The sequence below is a fragment of the Urocitellus parryii genome, chromosome 9, assembly GCF_045843805.1.
Source record: "Urocitellus parryii isolate mUroPar1 chromosome 9, mUroPar1.hap1, whole genome shotgun sequence".
Taxonomy (NCBI): Eukaryota; Metazoa; Chordata; class Mammalia; order Rodentia; family Sciuridae; genus Urocitellus; species Urocitellus parryii.
This window is the reverse complement of record NC_135539.1, coordinates 110,205,600-110,227,781: the sequence shown is the minus strand read 5'-3', so window position 1 is coordinate 110,227,781 and position 22,182 is coordinate 110,205,600. Positions and strand designations below refer to the sequence as shown.

At 48.4% G+C, this 22,182-nt stretch overlaps 1 protein-coding gene across 1 annotated transcript in view; it reads right to left on the bottom strand.

Moving 5' to 3' along the window:
* Plxna2 (plexin A2) overlaps positions 1–22,182 on the bottom strand; it is a 203,092-nt gene that overhangs the window by 170,505 nt on the left and 10,405 nt on the right. Inside the window, exons 2-3 of the mRNA XM_026387404.2 lie at positions 6,684–7,949; positions 1,190–1,372 (exon numbers count right to left, since the gene is read on the bottom strand). Coding sequence (XP_026243189.1) covers positions 1,190–1,372; positions 6,684–7,871 — 1,371 coding nt within the window. The 5' untranslated portion in view covers positions 7,872–7,949. The remainder of the gene's footprint in view (positions 1–1,189; positions 1,373–6,683; positions 7,950–22,182) is intronic.

Here is a 22,182-nt window from a genome sequence, read left to right as displayed (position 1 = left end):
TTATCCCCTCTGAAATGTCCTGGAACGTCAAGACAGGGTCCTCAGCCCCAGGCAGAGTAGAGCACACAGAATAAGAGTAAGTAGGGCCCTTTTCCAAGAACCAGAGAGCTCTGGAAGATTCGGACACGTTCTTGTCACCTTCTCTGGGGTGAAGCAGAACAAGCAGAACATGGAAATTCTTCCTCAGGCTCTCTCCCAGCCACCCTCCTTCCACATTCCAGACAGCAGCCCTCCCAGGTCTCTGAATGGGGATTAAGAGGAAGGAGCTCCAGGGGTAATGATGTCAACATCAAAAGGTGAGACACAGGAGGTTCTGCCTGTGCGCTGACCCACAGGTGCTGGGACTGAGGAGAGGTAGCGGGAGGTAAACTGGGAAAAGGGGATTAGCTAGGAGCGGAAAGAACGTAGCTGCTATAATCCCACATAATGAACCGGATTGTGCTCCCTGTCCGCGCCCTAAGCGCTAGACAAGCAGGTACATGCTCCTGGCTTCAGCTTGCTGCACCAGAGGACTCCCATGCTGCCAGCCTCAGACAGCCTGTTCCCTCCAGCTGGCAGAAGCACCCAAGGAGGCACGGGATGAAATGTCTACTTCCTCCAAACTGCTCAGATCTGAGTGAGGAGATGGGGAGGGAAAAGTCTACGACTGCAGGAAAAGACAGATGCATGGCCTCTCGCCTGGGCTTCACCCACCATCGGAGAGCAGCGACTGTCCTTAGCCCTAGCTCTTCAGAATTCAGACCCATAATGTGCTTCAATCAACTTCTTTCAGTCCGAAAATGCTCTTGACCAGCACAATCAATTCTACAGGTCCTAGCGAGGGGTTTATAATGTGGGTTATTCATAGCATACATACTAAAAAAAAAAAAAAAATCAGTTCTAGTTGATTTGAGAATGAGGAGTGATTTTTTTTTTCCCTCCTTAGGCAAGGTACTGTCCCCATTTCTTGAGGTTTGGCAATACTGAAATATGTTTGTGTTCCCTAGCCATCCACTGACTGATGGCCAGAGGACACAGTCAGAAGATGAGCCACAAAATTGACCCCTGCCTATCTCCCTTTCTACCCTGTTTCCCCCAAGAAAATAAAGAGGTGTTTGTAGTTAAATCTTTGCCAACAGCCACCTTCCAGAAAAGACCCTCTGCTGAGGGGCGGAAGGGCATCAGAGCAGCCAGGCTCACAGACTCTTACCTTCTTCAGTTTGCCACTCTTGGTGCCCACAAAGACCACACTGTAGCCATTGTAAACGTAGGAGGCCACGGAGGTCATACGGTCCCGACTGGTGGTGTAGAGGGTCAGCCCCTCCACTGGAGTGGAGCCTCCGAGGGGCTGATTGATGTCCAGTCCACAGAAGTTGTCATCGATGGGGACCGGCTGGAAGGGAAAGGAGTTGGCATGAAGAACAGTGAAGGCATGGCGGAGTCACTTCAAATTATTCCCATTTTTAGTCGCCAGCCAGAGGCCACTCAGCCCCACACAGTCACAGGCATGGGGCTCCAGGCTGAAACACATGCTGCGAACCAAAGTTCTCCACCAACTGAACCACAAATCGCATGCCTGCTGGCTCTGGTGGCATCAGGTCATGAGCAGTCATCTTCATTCATCTGAGTCACCTGCACCCACCCTTCTGCCAGGAGAAGCAGGTTCTATTTGTAAAGTTTATTGCTTGAATTCATTTTCTTGTGATTTTAATGTCCCTGTGGACCATGTCATTCTGTGACACTCTTTCTATTTTAGAAAGGGTCTCCTCAGTGGACATTAATCCTTAAGGTAACATAAAAAAATTTCTACATCCTGGAGAGAGTTTCTCTCTCTCTCTCTCTCTCTTTCTCTTTCTCTCTCTTGAGAAAGCTCATGTTCCTTGAGACACATCTTGAACCACTCAACTCTCATTGCTATCTGCTACCCTGGGAATACTTGGCAACTTTCAAAAATAATATTGGACACCGCCTTCTACTTTGGAACAAAGTAATCAACCAAAGCCTTAGTTTCTTCATTTGAAATAATATCTTCCCATTTTTTTTCTGATAGAATGATGGAGGAACAAATGAAATAATGCATTTGAAAGAATTCTGCTAAGTTATATAACCATTCCCACTATTGTACATTATAGGTTAGTGTTTGGGAAACAAAATTTAAAGATAATTTTTCCTACCGCCAACCTTTTAAAGAGAGTGGTGGTGTGCTGGTATAAAGAGTATTTGTCGGGAGGGACTGGGTCATCTTTGAAAGATCACCTTCAGCAAGTAAAAAAAGAAAATCTGTGGGACACAAGTGGGGAGACCTGGATCCCTGTTCTACTGCTAACTGGCTGTGTCATCTCAGGTCAGCAGCATCCTATTTTGGAGGCATTAAAGGGACCATGAAATGAATGATTTTTAACATTTCTTTCAGATAAGGAATGAATGAATGAACGAATCAATCAATCAAAGAAGGAAAAGAGGCTGCGTGCTTCCTGAGGGCAGGGCTCATGGAAGAGTTTGCATTCTCTGAACCATGCCTGGCATGAACTGGGCCCTGATGGGTACCCTGAGACACCCCCCGTTGTCTGCACCTCATAGAATCTTATGGAAAGACTGCAGAATCTGGGTCTGAAAGAGGCCTGAATCTTGGGGCAGCTGCTTCTTCCGGGTCTGGAAAGGTGGAGGAAGAAAAGAGAAGAAAGAAAATGGCCATCTGGAGAAGCACAGAAAGCCTCAAGGAGATGCTTGCCCTGTATTCCCCTCAAACGCCTTTTCTCACCCTCACCAGGGAAGAGCGGCTGACACATCACTTGTTGACAGCCTCATTTCCTTGGAATAATTGGTTTATAAGCTACAGCATGTGATTTTTTTTTTTTAAGCCAGGGACTTCCCTTCCATTCTCTTCTCCATTCTCAAGGGAATAGAGACTTATTTATTTCTTGTGGTTCCTTGGTGTTTTGTAGAGATCAGCTGCTCTTGCTACTAGTAGGAACGATGGAGCAGTGGTGTATTCTTTAGAACAGGAAATCAGTTTTTAGGTTAAGCATGACCTTGAACTCTGGGCAAAATGGAGCCCCCACACAGCGGAAGGAATGAGCTTCCTGGGAAGAAGACGCAGCAGTGACATGCTGGTGACAGCTCACAAGAGATGACTGTGTGCATTTCTGCATTCGGTGCCATTGTGTTGGTGCTTGAAATCAGCCATGGTGGGAATATTTACACCATGGGAAACTGGCAAATGCTGCCAAAGAGGGCTTTTTCTCCCTGCTCTGCCTGCATAGAGCCAGTTATTTACTATTTACCAGCATATCACTGGGCCAGTGATAGAAACTTCTAGCTCCCTACAAAGGCTGATGGTGTCATCAGTCACTACCTTTTACACTATCTTTTTCTCCTTCTCATCCTACACAGTAGGCAGTAGCTGCGCTGGTAAAAGTTAGCCGATCCACACTGTAGTCCTGTCTTTATTGCTACCCAGAGGCATGACCTTGATATTACATGTAGACTCTCAGCCTCAGTTTTCTCCTCTGTAAAGTACAAGGACTGGACCAGTGATCATCAAGCTTCCTTTCAGCTCCAAGTCCTTGATTTCATGACTTTGGCTTTTCTCCAGAAGCTTGTAAAACTACAGAGTCTGAGCACAGTTGTAACTATTGAGAAATAAGATACCGAAGCACCCTGGTAATTGTGGATTTCTTTACATTCTTCCTGACTCTAGAATCTCTAGCTTCGAAAATGAAATGGTTTGTACTGAGGCCAAACCCCTGGGATTGGCTGGCATTTCTTTCTCTCCTCTATTTCTTTCTCAACACATTGTTAGCTATTCCCAACCACCTGATGCTCCTTTACTTTTGCTCCAAATGGTGAGAGCCTGAAGTATGACTTTCCTTAGAGGCGGGGCAGCTAAACAGAGCTTGAACTCAGAAGTCATTTGGAAGGAACTGAATTCAAACTCCTGCTTTATTGTTTGGAGTTACATGGATTTAAGAAATTTGTGTAGACTATTGAGTCTTTGTTTTTCCATCTGAAAAATGGAGATGAGAATTCTTGCTTGGTAGGGTCATTGTAAAAATGAAGTGAGCTAACACCTAAGTGGCCCAGCACAGCCTTTAGCATATGGCTGTTATTCCACCAGTGACAATCCCTTTCCTCATACCTTTTCTGAAGGTAAAGCTCAAATTCTTGAACTGAAAGTTCTATGGTAGTTCAGAGATCATTTAAAGCTAAATTCTGGGATTACAGAATCTCTGGTTGATAATTATCCCCCTCAAAGACCACCAAAACACCTCTGGATCCCCAGTTCTGGGATGCTTTTGATAAGATAGACGTGTAAGGGGCACTTCCTCTTGCATACCTGCTGTTAAGGCCACACCCAGAAGGTATGACCCAGCAGCTGAGGGGTAGAAGGTGAGGGGCTATTCTCTCTGAGGTTTCTGGCCCCTCTGCTGTTACCTCTCTCCCACTGCCTTTGCTATCCTTTGGTCGCTAGCCCGGGCTTGTCTCTCTGCACCACCACTGGAGAAGAGCAGGGTGTCGTCTTCCTCTTTCCTCTGGCTCAGAAGCATGCAGGAATCAGCGGTTTCCTCCTGACAAGACCCACTCTGGATTATGGGAACCTGGCTGGACTCTGCATGGAATTAACCCTTGCATCTCCTGATAGGTTAGGGACATTGATCATAACGTTTCAGTTGGAGATTATCTGGTCCAGCTTCCTCATTTTATAAAAGTAAGATAAGAAAGCAAATAACTGGCTCTTTATTATTATGATTAGAATTAATAATCATAGCTGCCCCCTTGTTAAATAAATGCTCATTATGTACAAGGTATTGAACTGTGCATTTTATGGGCATTTTCTCTTTGATCCTCATAATAACCATGAAAAGGGGGTAATATTATTTCTATTTTGAAGATAAAAAAAAAATTATGGCTCAGACCAGGTACCTAACTTGCCCAAGGTCACATAGGGCATAAGTGGTAAAAGTAATTTTTAATCTCGTCTGTTGGACTTCAAAGCCTATTGCCTTAACCCTTATCCTAGAGGATCGGCACATTAAGAGAGAAACAGAAGCCTAGCTGGGACCTGGTCTGTATTCTTTCTCCAGAAGTGGGTTTGGGGTGTAACAGCAGGCACCCTCAACTCCAAGTACTCAGAAGACAGTTATGTGCCTCAATCTCAGGTTATTTCCCCAGCTGTAGATGCAGAGGCCAAAGCCCTTTGCACAGAAAACTATTTTTTAGCACTTGACATACCCTCCAACTGTTAACTAACATGCCAGGCATGGTGTTAACGTTGTCATATATTTTCTCATCTGATCATCCCATGAGATGGACAACATGCTCCCCATTTCACAGATCAGAATCTAAAGATGTTAAAGTTACTTTTGAAGCAGGAAATAGAAGATATAAGATTTGAACCTTGGTTTTGGTTACAGAAGCCCAAACCCTCGATCACTACATTTTGTCAGTCTCCTCCCCCCCTCTTTCTTTATCCCTTTCTCTCACTAGATTATGAGATCTGAGAGAGTGTTGATCATGTTTTTTTTTTTTTTTTCCATGTTTGCATCTCCAGGACCTAGAACAGTGCCTGGAACTCAGATGACTTTCAGTACCCTTTTGTTAAATGGACAGAAAGATGGTAGATGAATGAATGATAGAAGGGTATAGAGATGGAGAGAAGGGAGGTTACAGGAAGGGAGGGAAATAGGAGAGACGGATGAATAGATGGATGGACAGATTAAGAGATTAAGGGAAGCAGAAAGGGAAGAGAAATGGAGAGATGGAGGATAGATGAATGAACAGAGAGAAAGGGAAGGGGGAATGGATGGATGCAGGGATAAGTGGATGGAAGGGATGGTGGATCCCTTTAATGGTAGCATCCTGACTCTCTGACAAGTGCTTTATTTATTTATTTATTTTTGTCTCTGATTTTCTTGTTTCTACTGTCTTCATGTTTAAATCTTGAGGACAGCCTTCTCATCCTTTGCATGGATTCCTGATTTTTCTTTTTCAGTTTTCAAGCTATCTTCAAGTTTGATTTCTTTCCTTCTCCTCTGACTCAGCTACCCAATACCCCCTCACTTGGCCCCCACAGTGGCCTTATTGCCTGCATGTACACATGGGGTCTCATTCCCTCTGTCCAGCCTCACCTACTGCTTTCTCTTGCTTAGCTAATCTGGCTGCAGTGGCCTCCTTGCAAACACTCCAGACATGTCCTGAATTCTTTTACTTGCTGCCCCCTCTCTGGAACACTTTCCCCAATACTTGCATGTCTCCCTCTCTTCCCTTGCTCCATGTTTGCTGCAACACCATTCTCAGTGAGTCAATCCTCTCAGCTAATTACTTTCTCCCTCTCCCTTGTTTGATTTTTTTTCCCCTACAGCAATGATCACCATTTCACAGACTGCAAATTTATGTGTTACATCTTGTTCTCTAGTAGGTAAGCTTCATGAGGGCAGGGAGCTTGATTGTGCGGTTCACCAAGCACATAAAACAGCACCTGGAATATACTTGGAATTATTTAATGAACTGACAAGTCCCAAGTATCTGGGGTAAGCAAGACCTTGGGTTATGGGTTTGATACTACTTGGTAATCTGAGCCTAACAATCTTTCTCATTTATAGTCCCTGGAAGTTTGAAAAAGGGGTGTGCAGAGGGACATGGAAAGCAAAGGCAGAGCCCCATGGTGAACAGTGGGGAGCAGAGGGGAGCGGGCACCTCCTTACCGCTTTGGTGCACTGCACATCTTTCCCCAGCAGCCAGTTGAGCTCCAAATTGCCCTCGCCCTGGTAGCAGGACTGCAGGCGCTCCTTGATCTGCAAGTTGATGGCCCGGATGGGGAAGGCACAGAGGGCGGAGTCATCAGGTGGATGGTGATACTGCTTCTGCCCTTTGGAGAAGATGGCGAAGAGCACATCATCCTGGCTGCTGATGTTGAAGGCCTGGGCTAGCGCATCCCCGGGCTTGGCGAGGTAAGCAGCCTGCAAGAGGCGGTATTCCACCCCTGCACGTGTGCAGCCGAAGGGCAGAGACACGTAGGAGTGGAACTTGGGGTCATCCTTGCAAAGACGCACGATACGGGAAGTGTAGAAGAGGTCCCCGGCGGAATTGATGGCCACACCCTCGGGGGTTTCGGGCTGGACAGTGAGAAAGTAGACGAAGCCCCCGCTGGCGAAGCCATAGATGTAGAAGATGTCAAAGTGGGAGACCAGGGCCAAGGTGTCAGAAGGGATCTTAATGAGGGAGGAGACGAAATCGCTGTGGAGCTCATAGTCCAGCATGGCCGAGGACTCAGGGTCCCGGGGCAGCTTCCGGCTGGACAGCGTGGGGAAGTAATCCTGCTTGCCGTCCACCGCCGTGCCGATGAAGAGCTTGCCATCTTCCCCCTCGGAGCGCACGATCACTCCGTACATGGTGCCTGTCTTGTTGACGCTGGACAAGTAGTGCTCCTTCTTGTGGGATGGCTCCACCAAGATGAAGAGGTCATCGAGACGCAGCAGCTTGCAGACGCCCTGGTAGAGGCTGCCACAGGCCAGCAGGCGGTTCTCGGAGTAGTCGATGATGAGCAGCTTGTTGACGTTGTTGGTGAGGGTGAGCACCTCGCTGCAGGGCTGCACAATCAGGGGCGGGTAGCAAGACTTGTTGTCCTCCTCCGGCCCTGTCTTGTGAGCCACCTGGATGGTCAGGTTGCCCGTTAGCTTGTAGACCCGGTTGATGGCCCCCACATACACCGCCCCTGTCCCGCGGTGCACAGTCATGTGGTTGAAGGTCCAGTCTCGGTTTTCCGAGTGGAAGGTGCTGAACTGAGGCATGCAGGCTGTTGGGGGGGCCAACAGCACCCAGACCACTGAGAGTAGGACCACAGACCGGCTGTCAATCTGTGGGGCCCATGGCCAGGGCCTCCTCTGTTCCATCCTGAGGGGGACAGGGTGGAGGAGACCACTCCTCCGTGTTCTTCTACTCCACTTTCCTGGCTTGGCCCTCACATGGTTCTGGAAAACACAAGGTAGAGTGAGTGGTCAGACTGACAATAAGTTGCAGGGGAAGTGAATTGGATTGCTTGACCCAGGGCCCCAGCCCTGGCTAGCTCTATGAGTCTCTTCCTTCTGTATGTCAGTTTTTCTATTTTTAACATACTTTTTCCCTCTTAGGGATGTTCAGGGAATCCTATTATCTATTTTGGTCTCCAGCCTTTATGCTGTAAAATACTTTTTTTTTTTAAACTTTACAAAGCATCTCTATTTCTGTCCTCTGAAGACATCGTTTTATCTCTCAGAGAGGTTAAAAAACTGCTTAAGTTCACCCAGCCAGTCAATGCCCATGTCAAGACTGAAGCCAGTTTTCCCCACCCAATTGTCAGGTCTTACCTCAGGCGAGTAGACATCTCTCCTGGTTTTTAAAAGCTTGTTAGGAAGCCCTCCTCCCTCCTGTTCTCCTGAGAGTCCGATATCACAAATAAAATTCCTTCTTATTTCAGACTCCCATTGCCTCACACTGCTGTGCTTTTTTACTTTTACCCTGAGTGACGATGGTGCCCCTCGGCCTCTTCTCCAGAAAGAAGCACCCCAGATCTTTAGCTGTTAAAACTCGTTAGGAAAGGAAAATATGCTGTACCCAGTAAGACTGGGATTCTCATAAGTGCCATTCAGGAGCCTGAAAAGCCTTCAAGGGAAGGGTAGCCAACTCCCATCCCTTTGACTAGAGAATGTGCAGCCACTGCCTCCCAGGAGCCAGGTGGCCAGGTCCTGGGGACACTTTCAACTTCTCAGCAGGTGGAAACACGGGGAGCTGGTCTTGCTAAAGGGTCTGGCTATCTGGGTCCAGTTTCAGTCACCTGGGGTAGGAGCTCTGGGTTGAGAACATGCGAGGAGGAACAGAGAGAGGCAAGCTGAGATCAGTCTCATCCAGCCACACAGAGGCCTCCCAAGTGCTCAGGCATCCGTGAAATCAACACTGGGCCCCAGTGGCCATGCCCCAAGCCCTGTCTCCAGCCCTGACTGCTTGACTCCTGTCTGCATTCCAAGGAAGCTGCCCAGAGAGCTGGGTAGGGCTCCAGAAGACAGCCTGCAGAGACAGTCCCCCACCCCAGGCAAGAGGGTGGGAAGGCAGAGAGTGGAGCCAGTGGTGATCAAGCTCTTCCTGACTTTCAGGGAGAGGGACAGTAGCTACATGGCAGCAGCACCAGGAGGAGGAAGCAGTGAGCCGTCTGGCAGAGAGATCTTTTCTCCAGCTGGACAGATCACCCGGCAACCTCCTCAGACAAGTCCAGACAGAACTCTGGGCACAGGAGGAGGCAGGAATAGAAATGGTCAAGCAGGGGATGGAGGATTTGCTCTGAGGCAGCTTAGAAGAGCCCAATCTGTCCCTTCTACTCCGCAATCTGGCTGGACTGGGTTGTCATTAGAACAGACACCACTTTGAGAATCCCTACCAGTTTTTTCTGTATATATTTAGAAATTCCTCTTCCTGCTCCTCAACTTTGTATCCGAGACCTGGCGGCCACCATGGTGCCAAGGGAGGTCCCACCTAACTAACTGCTCCCTCTAACTAGACTCCACCGGGGTGTTTTGGGGTGACTCAGGAGGCCTCGTGCTTCCTTGGAAAGAGGAAGGCAGCAGGAGACTCAGGCTGACCTCAGCTACTCCGCCACAGCCCTTCCGGCCCCAAGCGCACGCACACACCACACCGGCAAAGGCTCCCAATAGACACAGCTTTCGGTTTGAAAACCAGAAGTTATTTTTAGCTATGTCCTGAGGCCGGTAGCAGGACGTGAATTCCTCAAGAGGAGCTGCGGAAAGGAAATAACAGAATCCTCAAATTCTCCCGCTGGACAGGGAATTGCAAGAGATGGTTCTTTGTAAATCTCTCTCCCTGGGTAGGAAAGTTTCTTTAGCTACAGGTGGAGAGTAGTGCCCCACCAGGAGTGGTGAGAAGGAGGCTAATTGTCAACACACTGTGCCTGGGGTTTTGCGTTCAGGAAAGAGCTCTTTGAAACACAATTGCACTGAATTTGTGCAAAGGATAATCCTGCTTTCTTCACAACATACATGCACATAGGTGTTTAGCTTGTGTGTGTGCAGGGGAGGGGTCCTGGTAGTAGAGCTAATATCAAAGAACATGTGTGAGGTTAAAATCAATCATCTCACCTCCCTTCAGAGTATCCTCTCAAGATATAGTTTAAATAGTGAGTGGCTTTTGTTGTTAGAATTGGGAACAAGTTTGGGACCTTGGGCAACTTGAGCCTCATCTCCCTTTCTGGTAGAATGGGGATAATTACAGTACCTAGCTCTCTGGACCCCATGAAAGTTAATGTGATAATGTGGAGAGAGCTTAGCATGGCTGCTGATACACAATGAGCACTTCACTCTTATTAGTTGTTATTATTATCATTGAAAGCTCCCAGAGAAACAGCACTTTAGAAATCCTGCCAGAGCGCTCCTTCTCTTTTTGATTATATTTATTCTTCCTTCCCATGGGATGAGCATTATGAGTGGATCTTGGCTCCACACCCCTCCCTGACCAGTGTCAGAACTCAATTTGGGAAGCAGGTGGCAGGAAAAGGGAAGAGACTCAAGATGATCACCTCTGTCATACTACTTGCACCAGTCCCAATATAGCCTCTCCATGGACTTCAGGAGGGCTGGTGGAAGTGCAGGACCCTGTCAGCTGGACTGATAATGGGACACTTGGCTTGATGACTAGAAAGCATGGAGTCACAGGGCAGGAGGAAGACTGGAACCCTGAGTTAATCTGTGCCTGTTGTCATTCATGAATTGTACCAGTGGCTTTTAGACTGATCTACTATCTCCCTGAGCCCTATTTCTTGATCTTAAAACAGAGTATGTTGAATTAGTCAGCCTGTAAGATTTCTTCTTCCAGATGAAATGAGGACTTGAGGCCTGGTTCCTTCAGTGCCTGGAGTCTCAGATTCTGGTAGCAGCTACAGTCCTTCTCTCCTACCTGGTGAGGCTCATTAGGTTAGGTGTTCACAACAGATGGCTACAGTCTGCCCCTTTTCCTCTCACCCCCTCTAGCAGCATCTGTTCTGGGACACTCTGGTGCTGGTGACCAGCCAGGGAATGCATCCCACTGGGCCCAGTGACCACCCACTCTGGGACAGCTGTTGCTCAACATAGAATAGCCAAGAGGAGGGATGCTCTTGTGCTGTGGCAGGTGGAGGGGAGGTTTGCAACCCACCTTGTTGAGTATGAGCTTCACAAGGACAGTGATTGCAAGACCAAGAAAGAACCTCCTTATTACCATGCCAGAATTGATGTTATCAAGTGAGTCTTCTAAAACAAGGCTCCAGGGACAAGTGTCAGGCCTCCTGTGTGAGTTCAGAGTAAGTGAAAGGATGCCCACCTTAGTGTCTTTGATGCATGATGGTGTCACAGTTAAGTGCAGGAGCTCTGGATTTAGATGCTGAGATTCAAACAGAGCTATAGCTTTGTAAACGTGGTCAAGGTACTTGGCCATTCTGTGATGCCATCTCACTGCCTATCAAAATGGGTTTAGTACCAGCATCTGCCATGCAGGATTATTAGGATGAAATCAATGAACATCTATAAAGAGCTTAGAACAGTGCCCAACCCATTTTAAGTGTTCAGGATATACTAGCTTTTATTATTAGCGAGTATGTGTTGATATTTCCAGTTCCTCTCCTCCATCCACCCCATGATCTGTCTTGGAATGAATTTCCATCCTCAGTTTGGTAAAAGCCAGGGAAAATATATCATGACCTCATGCACCTAGCATTTCCTCGTAACCCCTATTTTCTGCTAGCACCCGCCTCAGGGTTTTCTTTTTAATAACAATGCCCTCTTCTATCACATCTTCTCTCTCGGTTTAGCTTATGAAGTCACTTGTCACATGCATTCTCAAGAGCTGAAACTGGCCTAGCTTCTGTTTTTCTATCAACTTCCCTCTCCCCCACGGCCATTCTCAAACCAGGACATGCTGCTTTGGGACTCTCACCTTATCTGCAGAGCCTCCCATTACATCTTAGAGTGCTCCCCATGCCAAGGAGAAGGCATGTTTGCCTCTTTGGGAAGCAAAAGCCATTAAATATTTTATTGGGAGGGCCTGATGACACCATCTCCCTCTCAGGATCCAGGAGGTAGGTGTTGGTGACAGCCAGTGAAGCCATCTGATCCCTTCCTGATCAGCTGCTGCAGGCATCAGGGGCAAAGCACAGGGGAAATGACAACCAGCCATTTGCAGTTCAGCTCAATAGAAGGTTCTCTCTGCCACCTGTTCTGAAGCTTTTCAGAAGGTCTAGGTGTTGGTGCTCCACGTTTTATTCATTGGGAATGGAGCTGGGGGCAGAGTAGGGCTCAGAGTTGGATACAGTTCTGCCAGATTGAGCTACAAGTTCAGATTAGTAGATCTCACACCTTGGGCCCCACCTGTAGACCCACCATCACCACTCCCTCCATTGCCATCACTGCTGTCACCACCATCATCTTCTCCAGCACCATCCTATTACTGAGGGTTTTCAAAATGGTAGCAGTAAATGGTGCCGATTACTATTATTGCACTTATGGGTGGGGCCCAAAGCCAGGATCCTGAGGAGCCAGATGGAGATGGGGAAAACTCAGCATGAAAATGAGGGCTGAGAGATCAGAGAAGAGTTGGAAGCTGCTCCTGGAACCCACCGGACCTCCTGCTTCTCTGTGGCACAGGGAAGTCCATCCTCTTCCTGGCTCGCCTTTCTAACTAGCTGTGCCTCTGAGCAGGACTTTGGGGGTGGGTGCTGGATGGTTAGGAGATTACTCTAACTCACCACTTTTATTTTTTCAGATGAGGAAATCAAAGTCTGTAGAAAGAAAAATCAATTGTTCAAGGTGACTCAGAATGAGTCAGGGACAAGTTGCAATCAGAACCCAGACCTTTGTGACAAGAAATCTGGGACTTACTTCCTAGGTGGAAGGGTCTTGGGAGGTGGCTGTCCTGTTAGGGCAAAAAAAGGTGCCTTTGATGGTGGCTCCAAATGAGGGTGGCACTCACTGGGCCTGCGCTGGGAGATGGCAGATTCAAAGAGGTGCAGGATGAAGGGGCAGAGAGATGAAAGAGATGTTGTCGGAATGGCTCCCTTTCCTGTCAGGGGAGAATGACCTCCTCTAGCCTCTTGCAGCTCAGGCAGGCCCAAGAAAATGTCACACTGAGGAATGTTACCTACATTGTGTTGGGGGAGGGGGCTAGGGTGTCCTGGGCCACATCCCTCTGCAGATGTGGAGCCTGATGGAAAAGGGGAAAGGGTAAGCATGAAAATGGGGACTGTGAGGTCAGGGAAGAGTTGGCAGCTGCTCCTAAGACCCACCTGGCCTCCTGCCTCTCTGTGGCAGAGGGGACAGGTCAGATTTCATCTAAGCACAGAATGCTGCTCCCTCTTACAAGAGTTAGCTGCATTAGAAGAGACAGAAGGTAGATATTCAAGGATTCAGCCTATCTAGAGAGGATCCTGGGCATGCACTGCCAAGGAGATTGTGGAATTTGCTGACACTGAATTTTCTTGCTGGCTGTCTAGGAACAAGTTTACCCAGAGGCAGGGGATGGGTCCTGGTCCTGATGATGTCAGAAGGCTCCTTTTGGTTTCAGATTTCTATGCATTCAAATCCATGAGGATTATCATCTAAATATGAGATTCTGAGGCCCCTGCTTGTCCCATGTGAGTGGAGTCGTGCTGAAGGGCCCATCTGAAGGTCCCTTGGGCAGCAGAACGTGCAGACATTCCAGTGTCATTGTAACTCGGACCTCAGAGGTAGTCCAGGCACGTTGGGCAGCACAAGGTGAGGAAGAGGGCGAACGTGGAGGCCCCGGGTGACGCCTGCAGCTGAAAGGCCTCAATTAGAGTGAAAGGAGTTATCTGGTATTTAAATAATTATTAGATTGAAGGAATAATCATGGGTTTGAGCTGATTTTTTCCCCACTGTCACCCTGATGGCGTCTATAATATTATTATTCAAATGCCCATGCTTCTCATTGAGAAGGGACCAAGAGAGAGAGGGAGGGTGGGGGAGGGGTGGGGAGCGGCAAGGGGGTGGGGAGAGCTGCTCATTTAATCTCCATGTGACAGGGCTGCAGGAGGTACGATTAGTCTTTTTCTTATTTCAGCTGTCACTCATGCACAGACACCAAGATTGTTATTAGCGTTATTTTATGCACGCGATTTAAAGGGAAGGGGGGGAGGGGTGTGGGGTGAGAGGGAGAATTTCCTACTGAAAATAACGGGGACCAAAGGAACAATTTAGATGTCACTGCTCTACCAGCTGCGTTTGCTTCATTAATCGAATGTCATTTTCCCCCTAGACTCTGTGCTGTTATGTGAAGCTAAGTGGCTAGACCTCACTCCAGAGCAGAGGATAAGGAAGGGGAGAGGAGGGGAGAGGGGAGAGGGGAGAAAAACGGAGTTCTTGCCCGTTGGCACCCTTGGCATGTCCTGAGGTGAGGTGGGTGACACTAGGGCTCCTCCAGGGTGGGTCAAGGCAGCTTGGAGGGAAAATTTCTACCTTATCAACCTTTCTCACTATGAGAAGTGAGAGATGGGCCTCTACTTGTCTTCACAGACACAATTCATTTCACAGGTGGGATCAAGTAGATTCAATTTCCAATAACCAGAGAGCCCAAGAAGGAAATTTGGGGTACTTCACCAGTCCCCATCAGTAATGAGGGAAGAAGCCACTTTCCAGGTGGGCACCTGGGCTGCCTGACCAGGGCTGTGTGTAACTCTCTGTTCTGGCAAAAGTCCTTGGATCCTACAAAACGGCATGACAGCGACAGGCTAGGTGTGACCCCAGTAGTGAGCAGGGGCGACACACTAGTATCAGGACTGGGTTTGGGGCAAAAAATGTGGGACAACAGGTGTTAAAGTTTGAATTGTGTCCTCTGTGTTGAAGTCCTAACCCCAGGACCTCAGAGTGTGACTGTCTTTGGAGCAAGGATCTTTGCAGACGTAGTGCAGTTAACATGAGGATGTGACAGGAGGCTGTATGTCTGGTGTTCTCATAAGAAGGGGAAATGCTGGCCCAAAGACAGAGGTACGCAAAGGCACAACAATGTGAAGGGGCATAGGTGGAAGATGTCCTCTACAAGCCAAGGACAGAAGCCTGTCTCCCTCACAGCCCTCAAAAGGACTCAACCTCTCAGACTCCTTGATGTTGGACTTCCCAGCCTTCTGAACACAGAGAAAGTGTCTCTTGCTAAAGCCACGTGGCCTGTGATACTTTGCTACGGCAACCCTGGTGAACTAATGCAGCAGGGACGAGTGATAGATTCTAACTTTTCTGCTCAGGAATTCTCTTTTAAAGAAAAGGGGTATGTGCACATGCGTGCTTGTGAGTAGCGGGTGGGTCTAAATGGCCACGGGGCTGGGCACTGTAGAGAAGCAGAGCTTGAACATCTCCATGAGAACCCAGGGCAGCCAACCATGCTTCTTTAACTCCCCAGGAAGACAGTGGCTCAGACAACCCACTTGCTGGGCACATCACATCTCTGGGATGAGGATTAGGATTGTGGATCTCTGTTTTTCCTGCTGAGTGGGTCTTACTGTTTTTGGCCTCTCCTGCCCATGTCCTCAGCTTCTGCCCAGGAGAGTGACTTTGTCACTTGCCAGACCCCAAGAACACAGGATGAGAGATTTTGCAACTCCCAGGGAGAGATTTTGCTTCGTTCCCACCCCAGCTCCTCCTTCACTGTGGGCCTTTATCCTGGGACCACTGCTTTTTCATACCAGGGGGGAGTTTCTGGTGTATTTTTTTCCCAGGTCTCTCAGTGGGTTCTGATTGAGCCCTGGAAACCACACCAGCTCTCCCAGGGCCTTAGAAAAACATCCAGTGTTTGTCCTCTCCTTGCGTGGGCTATAAAAGTTTGGAGTTGTCTCCCTGAATTATGAAGGGTTCTAAGATGAGTGCTTATTTGAGGGGCTGGCAGTGGGGAGGGGATGGCTCTGGTCCTTTCTGGGGCACAGACTGGGCTGGATTTGCAAAGTCAAAATAAGATTCATTACCCTGGGGCCGGAGCAGGGAGATACACCGCCTGACCCTGCAGACCTGCCCCATATGTCATGGGCCTGTCAGAAATCTCCCAGAATTCCCTTTATTATCTAAAGGTCGCCACCCGGGCAGAGCTGAGAGAGCCGCATGGTATAAACTAAACTACAAGAGCAATCAATTTCAAGCAGCTGCCTTCCCTGACACCCCTATCCTGCTCCCCCTTCCTGCAGCTCTGTCCTCTTCAACCCCCTCTGGGGGACAGCCAGGGAGAAGGGCTGACTTGCTATGGCCACCTCCCTCCTGGGTCAGAAAGAATTTCTGCAAATAAGCAGGGCGCTGAGGCAATGAGAGGCAAGTCCCGGGAGTGTGCCTATCCTCTGCACTAAGTGGGGCTGGGAAGAGGTCCCCCCACATCTCCCCTAATCCTAGGCAGGATCCTGTTTAAACCTGGTGGTGGTGTTCTGATAGGCATGACTGGCTTAACTAACAGGAAAAGGAATCCCCAGTTCCTTCCAAAGGCAGACAAAGGATGAAAGAGGGGATATGACTTTGCTAAGTCAAGTCAAAATTCATGTTAAGGGACTTCATATCCTAAGGCCCATGAGTAGCATGATAATAGCAACTCCTATTTGTTTTTTATAACAAAATCAATAAAGAGTAGCTGCTACCATTATTATTACCAATCATCTGCTATGTGGCATGCTGTGCTCTGAATATACACTACTGATACTTTTGTGATTGCCTTGCAAAGTGGCTATGAACATCCCCACTTCACAGATGAAGGCACTGAGTCTTAGCAGGCTTGAATACCTTGACCAGGAGCACTCCGCTAGGAAGCAGAGCTTTCTGAGGCCCAGGCTTTCTCCATTATTACACATTGTCTAGATTTTTTAAAATTTATTTTTCAGTCAAATGTTCTTATCACCAATCAGGGAAAATTCACCAAAATGTTAAATAAGACTTGGTGAGTCCTTCACTTTAAAGGTCACATCTTGAGGCTCTACAGTTCCATTGACGTCTATCCTGAGCTGATCCTGTGTTTTGGAAATGGAGCTGGGCTAGAGTCGGGGCTGGCAGGAGCTGTGGTTATCAGTTATCAGGTGGGGTCCGTGGCTCTTTTGTGGCAAGAGGTTTGATAGCTGCCGTTGTCGTCAAGAGAAATCTCACATGATGTTTTCAAGGAGCCTGGGAAAGCTATCTTCTGCCTTCTCCTCTCATCCTTACTATACAAGGGAGAGCTGGGGCCTCTTCAAGATTGAAACGGGGCAGGAGAGCGGGTTAAAAAGTGCCCAACCAAATGATTAAATAAATTACAGTTACTCCACATAATGGCATATTATGTTGCCATTAAACATAATGTTTTCAAAGAATAATGACATGGCTCCAATTCACACTAGTGGGAGGGAACAAGAGAAACAAAGGACCAGGGAGGGCAAAGCCCAAGGAAGCACCAGGCACTCATCTGAATGGTGGTCCCTGGGCTGACCCTAAAACCCCACCTTCTCCCCTCCCCCACCCACAGCTGTCCACATCTTTTTCCTCTTGAAGAAAAATGTTAACAGACCCAGGAGAACCCAGGTGAGGTGCTTCCTGCTTTCTCTTGCAGACCACCCTTCCTTTCTGTGCTCAGTGGCTTCCTGCAGCCTAGTCCCTGACAAGTTCCAGGGACAAGGAGCACTCTCCATTCCTGATGCTTCCACTCCGTGTCAGGGAAAGTGGCCATTGATGCAAGATCAAGGTGCATTTCTTAGTGCTGTCCATTCCCAGAAGCTAGGGTTCCCCCAAATTCACAAGGGTGGCCTCTCTCCCTAAATGCCTGGCATTGCCTCTCCAAAAATGATTCCATCCAGGCCTTCCTGTGCTATGGATCCTGCTGAAAGCCACTGGCAAGTAAGACCCAGGACAGACATTCCGCCATGTATGTCTCTGGCCGCTTTGTTTCTTCTGCCTCAACACCCCTGTCTCACTTTGACAGGATTCACCTGTGGAAATACTTTCCATGCCTTCTGTGTTGTCCAAACCGGTTCAGAACCCCAAGTACCTGAGTTCAAGTCCCTTGCATTCTGGTGCCCAACTCTCCCAGAAGGATTCTACTCTCAACAAACTGGTTTGTTTGCTGAGTCCCCCAAACACCTGGCTCAGTGTCACCTTTGTAGTGCCCTCTCCCTAGAATGCTGGTCTCCACTTTCTTCTTTGCCTATGCAAACCTGCCCATCCTTCAAAGCTCTCTCTCTCAAGTCAGTTTAAAACTGCTGGTTCGGCACACTCTTGATATTAGGACATACTGCACACAGCCTTGATGCTCTGTCTCTCTTTTTTTAATGTGACTATGTCTGATCTTCTCATTGAGAGAGAGGCTCTTTGAGGACAGGAATAGTACCTTCTGCTTCTTGGCGTGCCGTGCAATGCTGGCACGGACACTTTCACTCCAGACTTTCACTCAGTCTGAATTGTGGAGAGAGAACACAGGGGCACTCTCTTGATTTTGTCAGCTGACACCATCCCTGCTAATCTACTCTAAGAAATGGTTTGAACTAACATGCTTGGCCCAGAGACTTGTCATCCGAAATCTTTGAGAGGCAGCAGAGAAGGGAGAAAACATTTCAGGAAGGATCCTGGCTCTTGTTTACCATGAACCCACTGGGTGAAGATCAAGTTCACGGGCCAGGTGGATGGAGTGGGGGAAAACGAAGAACAGGAATATCCCACTTGTCTTGGAAGGATTCACTATCCAGACTTTTACTAGAAAGTGTGGGCAAGAGAGCTCCAGAGCCACAGTCCATCTAATAAAATAAGAAGTGTATAATATTAGTAAGTGGTGAATTGATAAAATGATCAAGAGCAGAGTGAGGTGGGGAGAGACTTGTCTAGGAAGGTTTAAAATGTGTCCATAAGGAGGTCAAACTCACTCTGGTACATGCTGCCAGGCAGCAGGTGCAGATAAAAGACCATGGCCTTTGGAGACAGCCCTGGGCTCAAGTCTTGTTCTTCCACTAACTAGTTGGGTGACCCTGCACATGTTACTTAGCCTCACTTTCCTCAGCTGTAAAGTGACACCTCGTGGGGTTGTGGTGAGACTCAATGGGATGATGATCATGAAATTGTTTCGTCAACTCTAGGGCTTTGAGTAAACACCAGCTACTCTTGTTTCTGTTTTTGGAGAAACACTAGACAAGGGCACCAACTCCTTGACAAGAGCGGCCACCTAGATCTCGAGGGCTGTGCTTCAGCTCTGAGGCAGGGCAATCGTTGAGCAGTGGAATTAGCTCCTGAGACCCGGCCCTCATGGATGGTTCCCCTCTCACCTCAGGAACTTTGAATGATTTAAGGACCACTTGTGCTGGTTTTGCTGACTTGTCCAGGCACCTGTGTCAGGAAAGGAGGGAGCAAAGGAGGAAAGAGGAAGGTGGGAAGCAGGTCATGAGGAGGAGGAGATCTCCACCCCCCACATCTCCTTTCTCTGCTTTTCTGAGCCAGTAGCCAGCCACTGAATGGAAGCTTCACCTCCTTTTCATGAGGAAGCATCCTAAGGGGACTGTGTCCTACCCGGATCCTTCCCATCTTCAGTTCCTATTATTTTTCTCTCTTTGTCTGAGGCTTCTGCTCCAGCAGAACAGATCCTGAGCTGTCAAGCAGCCTCTCTTAGGTGGCAAGTGTGTTCACACTCACGCACCCAGCAGGGGACGTGCGGTAGAGCTGCATAAAAGGGACACATGGAAACGGAGGGTGGTTGGAATTCCAGGCAGAGGTCTGGCTCTTTCAGGGCTCCGTCTGTGCAGAGATGCACATGGGCTGGGCTTGGGGAACACTTAAATACCTTCAGCTCCTTGACAAGGAAGCAGGGGAGACAGACTTTGGAGGCCCCTGAAGCTCTATCTGCACCGGAGGGATGGATGTCTAGGACCCTTCAGCTCTCCTGTGAGGGAATGTGAAGGGCGTAATTATCTGAGGCTGGGACATGCAGAAGAATGTGCTGAAGGGAAGCAGGGGCTATGTCAGGCTGGCTGGGCTGGGCGGGAGGACCTGGGCTCAGAGATGAAAAGAACTTCCCCGAGTGAGAAGCAGGCACGGGATGATGAATGGGGTGTGAGAGAGCAGCCTGGAAAAGGGTAAACAGCCAGGAGGGAACCAGGAGGGACTGGGAGGGAGGGCTGGCTGAGGAGAAAGAATGTCGAGGTCAAAGAGCAAAGAAAATGCTCCTGCAATGATTGACTCAAGATCCAGCACGTTACACACCGGGATGGATGCACATGTGCGCACAGATGTGCGGCCACCCGCCTGCCCTCCCCTCCACAGCCCTAGACGGGGTGAGCAAGCCCACCTCCTCCCATGCCCACCCCCTCCCTTCAGGAAAACCTGTCTTCTGATATGTTTTTTTTGTTTTCTCTTTGTACAGTGATCCAATCGTTCCCTAAGAATGTCACCTATATGGTCTCCTCCGTATGCCCCTCCTGCAATCCTGGAGGGTGGCAGTGGCCTGAGCATCACTATTTTATAGGTGAGAAGACTTAGGTATATTTGAGGTTAAATGTTTTGGTTAAGGGACTGGATCAGGAAGGAGGCCTTGGCCTCAGGGCTCCAGTAGTCAAACATGTTACCCTATTTCTCAGCTGTCTGGAGTTGCAGGCTAGCTAACTGATACCGCAAAGGAGATACCATGTACTCCAGAGGTCACTCTTCGCTTCCAGGTAGGCAGTACTGTGCCCATAGTGGCGGAGGTTGGGGGGGATCCTGTTACCACTCTTTGGGAATGGAGGGGGCCTATAAAAAGCCACAACTCAGTGTTAAGCTCTGGGAGACCCCCTGTGAAATTTGGGAGCAAAAGGCCAGGGAATGGGAGCTGTTGAATGCCACTTGGCTCCTGCTCAGTGCTGGCTGGTGAGAAGGTTGGGCAAGGGTTAAGGCCTAGCGATAGTCCCAGGAGCCTGCCCAGGTGGTGGCAGATGGAAAGAATCCAGAAGCACAATTTTTACAGAGTGACACTACTGTGCTAAAGTCCCCCTTCCTCGATTTGTCCTTATCTGTGGGCAGCAAGTCCCCTCACAGCTTCCCTTCTAAAGACCTCAGTCCCTGCGGCCAGCCCCAGATGCCAGTGGCTCCTACATGCCTTCCTGAGGCTTCTCTCCCCCACCCACCTCTCCCAGCTCTCAGCCCTGGCCTGGCTGCTCCTCAATCCCCCACCGTGGCAGATCACTGATTAATTCAGGGCTGTTTAATAACCCTTCTATTTCGATGAAACAAGCTGTCTTGTTTTCTTTATTTTTAACACTGACTTTCTCGTTTCTTTGCTAAGCATCTTACTGTCATTTAAATTTCTCTGTCTCCAACCAAGCTGATAATAGACTGGAGTGAGCAGCTGCTTCAGTCCTGTTTATGACAATGATTAGAAGTTAGCGCTGTGCAAGCAGAGAATTGACCAAATCTCAGTTCAGTGGGTCTGGCCCTGCTTGTAGAGGGAGTGCTAATTTTGACATGATTAGGAGAATTCTGGCTCCAGGGGAGATCAGGACTAATCCCACCTAGCCTTCCCGGCACCCCACTCTGAGGGCAGCCATGGGGGCGAAGGTGTGAGAACCAACCTTGCTTACTTTGGAATTAAAGAAAGTAGCTGTGGGTTATTTGGATGAACCTGACACTCAACTCCACTTTTTGGAGGTCTTCTATTCCTCCAGTAAATTTACTGAGCAGAAAAGAGGGAAAGCATAATTAGAGGAATTGGGGTGGGTGGGGATCTCAGCAATCACCTGTTACAACTTTCTGCTTCCCATTTGAATTCCCACATGCATCTTCCAACTACTGCTTGGATTCTCCAAATGATGTAGAGCTCATTCCCTTCTCAGGCAACCTCCTCCAGGTTGGATGGCTCTGGCCCATCTCTCTCCTCTATTTTCCTTCAATACCCATTTTGAATGTGTATGACCAGGATTTATGAGCACATCTTTTTTCTCACTTGCCACAATGTCAGCTTGTCCAGATCCAGGGCAGTAACTTACTTCCCACCCATCACACTTGGTACACAGTAGATATTCTATAAACATTTGTTTAATCAAATTAAACCAAGGGCTACCAACTTCAGACTCTTTGCAAGTAATGCACCTTTCTTCTACTTGAATAGCTTCCTGGTGAAGCTTTCCATTTTCTTTCTTTTTATTTGGATAAATATTTTGTTCCTTCCTGGCCACCAGCCAGAAAAGGCTATGTCTTCCGGACCAGGACCCTCTTTTGTCCTCCGGAG